Here is a 6,000-nt window from a genome sequence, read left to right as displayed (position 1 = left end):
TACTTATTTTCCACCATAATTTGCAAATAAATTCTTAAAAAAATCAGACAATGTGATTTTATGGATTTTTTTTCTCATTATGTATCTCATAGTTGGTGTATACCTGTAATGAAAATTACAGGCCTCTCTCATCTTTTTAAAAGGGAGAACTTGCACAATTGGTGGCTGACTAAATACATTTTTTGCCCCACTGTATGGGTCTGTGGATGAAAATATAAAAGAGTTATGATTTTTAGAAGGAGAAGAGGAAAAAATGAAAAATAAAATTGGCCTGGTCCTTAAGGTCAATATGGGCTTGGTCCTTAAGGGGTTAAGCCACACCACAGTTGCGGTGACGGAAGTGTCTAACACATATTAACTGTGGTGCCCAGCATTAAAAGACAGTTTTTTGTTTTTTTTTTACTGCAAAATATACCAGAATTCAGGTACATTTTCAATAGTAATTCGTGTCCATTTGTTCTGTATTGATTTTTTTAAATTGACAGTCTGGAATCGTATACAGTAGTGAACTCACCGCTATGATTTATTGATTACATTTATTGATAACAAGTAGAGATCATAGGCCACAATTTACCATCACAGGACTGAACATGCCAGTTAAAAAAATAAAACATGATATATTCTGAAAAGCAGGTATTACTAGAGGCTGCAATATATAAATGAGAAACATAAAATCCATAACTAAGCTATTGTACATGGGAAAGAAACATTCTTGACTTAAGATTTCACTTTAGAGATTTTATAGATCATCAGATTCTGGGACATCAGGGTTGAAGATTAAATCAGAAGAGACTATAATATGGGGGTTTTCCGATGTCCATCCTTGCGGTGCTCTGTTAAAGGACTTTCTTGCCCTGATAGGATCTATAGACATGTCAAACATAAGGTCGTTCACAGAAGGAAGGTGAAATTCTGGAACCTTGAAGGTGATCATTTTGGATGCGTTTTCAAATCCCCCAAATGGAGTTGCAGCCCTGGTAATCACAACACAATGAAATAAACAATGAAAAAACAATATCAATAAGTTAATTTTAACATACAGGGTTATAGTCTATTCAGGAAGGATCGGACAAAACGGAAAGGGGAGGAGTTTGTCTTTATCTGAAATCGAGTCTGAAGGCCGCACTGCGGGAGGATATATGATAATGTGGAGTCATTATGGGTAGAGATACATGGAGATAAAAATAAAAAAAATTTGATAGGTTTGCTATAAGCCACCAAACATAATGGAAGAGGCAGAAGATCAATTACTGAGGCAATTAAACAAGGCAGCAAATCAGAATGAGGTGATAATAATGGGGGACTTTAACTATCCTGATATAAACTGGGAGACTGAGACCTGTGAATCTCATAAAGGAAACAGGTTTCTGACTATAGCTAAAGACAATTATCTGTCCCAAATGGTGCAGGGCCCGACCAGAGGGGTGCCCTACTAGACTTAATATTAACCAACAGACCTGACAGTAACTAATATGCAAGTAGAAGGACACCTAGGAAATAGTGATCATAATAGAATACATTATAACTTGTTCTTCAATAATGGAATCTCTCGAGGGGCCACAAAAACATTTAACTTTAGGAAGGCAAAGTTTGACCAACTCAGAGAAGCCCTTAACAATATAACAAAAACAAGAATACTGACACTAAATGGGAGACTTTTAAAAATATCTTAAATTCTCACTGTAAGATGTATATACCTTATGGGAATAAAAGGGTCAGAAATAAAAGAAAACCAATATGGATGAATAAAAATGTTAAGGGGGCAATAAAGGACAAAAATAAAGCATATAAACTACTAAAATGGGACAGCAGTGAAGAAGCATTAATTAAAAAGCTATAGAGAAAAATGTAAAATATGTAAAAAACTGATAAAAACCACAAAAATAGAGACAGAAAGACTCATTGCCAAGGAGAGTAAAACTAACCCCAAAATGTTTTTGGACTATATAAATAGCAAAAAGGTGAAAAAAAAATGAAAGTGTTGGCTCTTTAAAAAATGATGAGGAAGAAATTATAAACGGAGATCAGGAAAAAGCAAATATATTACACAAATTCTTCTCCACTGAGGAAAATGAAATGCCAGGTGCAATATAGCAAGATAAGGTAAACTCCGCAGTACAGGTCACCTGTCTAACCCAGGAAGAAGCGGTCACGCCCCCTCCCATAGACTTGCATAGCGGGGGCGGGGGGGGGGGGACGTGTGACGTCACATGGGGGCGGAGTCGTGACGTCACCATACTACGGCCCTGTGTTCGCCACCCGGCTGTTTGAGAGCTGGCACCGCAGCGTGCAGCTCAAACAGGTGGGTGGCGAACACAAGATTGCGGGGGTCCCCAGCGGCGTGACCCCCGCAGTGAGATATCTTATCCCCTATCCTTTGGATAAGGGATAAGTGGTTTCAGGGCCGGAGTACCCCTTTAATTTTGCTTTAGGTTAAGTGCTAATATTTGTAATATTTGATATTTTATATTCCTCCTGCCAGATATTCACTTCTCTCCATGACTCAGTCTGGAAGTGACATCACAGCATCCGATAATTATTTCTAACAGCTGTTCATAAGACCCTGTTATCCTCAGATAATTCTCACATATTAGATACTTGAAAAATAATGCATAGATTGTGCTACTGTACATTGTCACATTAGGTTAACACTGGAAATGATAAATGGCATTAGCAATAAAAAAAAAAATCATGCCTGTTATGTCTACAAGTGAGACTGAAAAAGCAGTATTAATATGATGCGGGTATGCCACATGACCTCAGGGCAGTAACTAGAGTCACATTACACCCAATGTCATTGCCGGAAAGCTCAGGCATGAAGGGGTTTGAGTACAAGAAAGAAAAGCAATGTCTCCTTTAAAGTTTCATATCTTTTTCTGTAACTAGGCAATTGGTTATCCAGGTAAAAAAGTAAAACTGGAGGTAATAAAATTGAATATGTGCTCTATTCTACAATGCATTCAGAAAGTTTTCAGACCCTTTTACTTTTTTTCCAAATTTCTTTCTCAAGTTTCTCCATCAATCTGCACTCAATGTCCCATAATGATTTATTATTAAGGGAAAACTAAAATTTCAAATGTACATAAGTATTCAGACCCTTTGCTATGACACGTAAATTTTAGCTCGGGGTTTCTCCCGTTTCTCTTGACCATCTCTGAGATTTTTCTACACCTTGATTGGAGATTTACATCGTATTGATCATCATAAAGTTAAATGTTTTTGTGGCCCCTTGAGAGATTCCATTATTGAAGAACAAGTTATAATGTATTATATTATGACTCCAATCAAGGTGTAGGAAAATCCAGTGGTAAAACAGTAGATCGAACAGGATTTGGAAAGACACAGTCCTGTCTTTATAAGGTCTCACAGCTGACCATGTGTATCAGAGCAAAAACCAGGCAGAACTGTCTGTAGTGCTCAGAGACATGTGTGGTGAGGGTGCAATGAAAGGGCAGATGTTATTACCCTAAGGGCAGATGGCATTAATCCCTAGTGTTCGTGACGCCAGGGCGTTGTTATCCTCTTCACTGCCCGAGGTATGGTCGCTGGTTCCTGGGCCAGGCACGGGGCAAATAATCACTCTGATGCAAGGTTACGCAAGAACAGCAGCTTTACTGAGGCAGACAGGTGTTAGTCTTTTCAGCTCAGTTAGGCCCAAGGAGATGACCAGTGACTTAAGGAGACTTGAGGGCTCGTTGGGACTTGTATTGAACTTGGAATTAATTATGCAGACCCACGCTGACTTTAGCAGACTTGACTGACTGGACTATGACTGAATAGATTTCACCCCTGTGGTTTTCTTACCAGGCTTTGACGTTCACTTGAAGGGGCACTTGGTGATTGAAACGTGGCTGCGTGGTAAGGCCTAGGTCTCCCTTAGGACACCAGACACTCTCAGGTCTTGATTGTACTGGTCCTCAGACCGGAACTGAACTAGCTAGCTCCTCCTTAGTATTTAAGGGAGCAATTTGGAGGACTCCCATAGGTCACCCACAAGTCACCTGGTCACTGGCACCTTCCCTGGTTAAATAGGACTTAATAACAACATTTAAAGGCACATTCACCTCAGAAAGACAAATGAATAAATAACATAAGGCATTATTAACCATTTAGGGTACGCAGAATGAAGGTGGACTCGGGACACTGAAATAGAGTCCGCCACACAGGACAGAAAGGGCACAGGAGGCAACTCCTGTACTGGGCCCCCACACAAGATTTTAAGGAGTCACAGATCTACAAAGAAATTTGCTTCACTAAAAGTTCCTAAGAGCACAGTAACCTCCATAATTCTTAAATGGAAAAAGAATAAAAATGACTCTTACTAGAGCTGGCTGCCCAATAGAGTGAGTAATCAGGGAAGAAGGGCCTTGATAAAGAGAGGTGACCAAGAATCCAATGGTACCTCTGGCTGAGCTCCAACGATCATATTAATTTGCCCCTCTGCATTCATCCATCTTGTGGGTTGTTTGTGTCCACCTTTCAGCAGTTTTTATCTTCACTGATGGTAACCAATAAGGATTTTATTACAAGACTGGAGGCTCCATTTTGCAACTCTTCTTTACTACTTTAAATGATAGCAGCAAGATATAACAATAAAGTTTATAGAAAAAAAACGTTACATATGCAAATGAAGTGTATTATGCAGCCAATGAGAGGCTAGCACAGGTGATATGAGGCAAGGTAACATACAATACCTCCTCTCTTCTTTGCTGCTCCGCTCAGAAGTTAAGTATATCTCACATTTCACTCTAGCATATATATATTATTATCATATTTCATATACATTATCTTCATATTTCTCAGTTGTCACCTTTATATAGTTTCCTTATATATATTTGTCACCGCTGCCGTTCATTCATTGTTTTATTTTTTTGTCATAAACAGACAGTTATATATCTTTCTCCTCAGAGTTTCTTCACCCTGGGTTTTTTTCCACATTCCCCTTCGGTTATTGTCCCCTCCGTATACATACCTCATCTCTCTCCCTTCAGTATCGCTGGTCTCGGCTCTGCCGGACTTCTCGCGATACTACGCGAGCTGGTCCTCAGCTTCGCGCTCTTTGGTTCCTCCCCCTCTGTGGTATTCTCCCTCGCTCCGTGAACGAACTACCAGCGTCTTCTGTCAGTCAGAGTATTCACTCCCTCAGAGACGACCGCGCTCCTGCATGCGTTTTTTTCTTGGCCATATTCTATCGCCTGTTCATTGCTTACCCTGTAGTGATACCTACTGGCATATTTTGGTATTATTATAACCAATTTCTGTCATAAATTCACCACACTTACTCCAGTTCAGGTTGTCTTACATTAATTATAGTTTTTCCCTCTGCCCATTTGGCCAGTTTATTATAAAATTTTTCCTCATAAATATATTGCAATTATGGCCAATGAACAAACTGCTACAGACATGCAGTCCACTAATACTCAACATATGGATAACAGCTCCATGCAGTCTATGGTGGACTTATCAGTCCGGAATGCAATGGCCAGTATACCAGAGATTGTGGCCCAATCCATGGCTTTATTCATGTCCCATGATAAATATCAACAACTCCCCAAGGCTGGCCCTTCTACCCCGTCGGATCATTTTTGGTCCGCGGAGGACTCAACTTCAAATTTAGCCAGGGGATGGGGAAAGTCTGGGAAGGCCACCCATAAACGGCCCATGCCTACTACCGGTCCTTCTAAATCATATAAAAAACCTAAAGGGTTTAAGGACCAGGTTCCAACTTCTGCTGTTACCAAAAGCAGGCATACTGATGCTAAAAAAATCGCATCCCATACCCTCCACCCGGGAGGAGAAACATGATAACCGGGTTAAAAGAGTATCCCGTAGAGAGAAACCGGACTCTTATAACACTTCCCCTGACCAATCCTCATCTGAGGAAGGTGAGATTTCGGAATATGCCTCAGACTCTGAATATGAGGACATATCTGATAATGAGGAATCTACTGTGACTATTGAGGACCCTAAAGCAGTCATTATGGACAGTGCGGGAATCCC

The 6,000-nt window shown here is 40.0% G+C and overlaps 1 protein-coding gene across 3 annotated transcripts in view; it reads right to left on the bottom strand.

The window, feature by feature from the left end:
* Positions 1-499: 499 nt before the first annotated feature.
* The window catches only part of MYOZ2 (myozenin 2), a 100,170-nt gene continuing 94,669 nt past the window's right edge, over positions 500-6,000 (bottom strand). For all 3 annotated transcript variants that reach the window (XM_056565814.1, XM_056565796.1, XM_056565806.1), the window contains one exon: positions 500-974. In XM_056565814.1, the coding sequence (XP_056421789.1) occupies positions 740-974 (235 nt within the window). In that variant the 3' untranslated portion in view covers positions 500-739. The remainder of the gene's footprint in view (positions 975-6,000) is intronic.

This window comes from Hyla sarda, chromosome 1 (assembly GCF_029499605.1).
Source record: "Hyla sarda isolate aHylSar1 chromosome 1, aHylSar1.hap1, whole genome shotgun sequence".
NCBI classification, from domain to species: domain Eukaryota; kingdom Metazoa; phylum Chordata; class Amphibia; order Anura; family Hylidae; genus Hyla; species Hyla sarda.
Note: the sequence above shows the minus strand (reverse complement) of the source record. Positions and strands in the feature narration are given on the sequence as shown.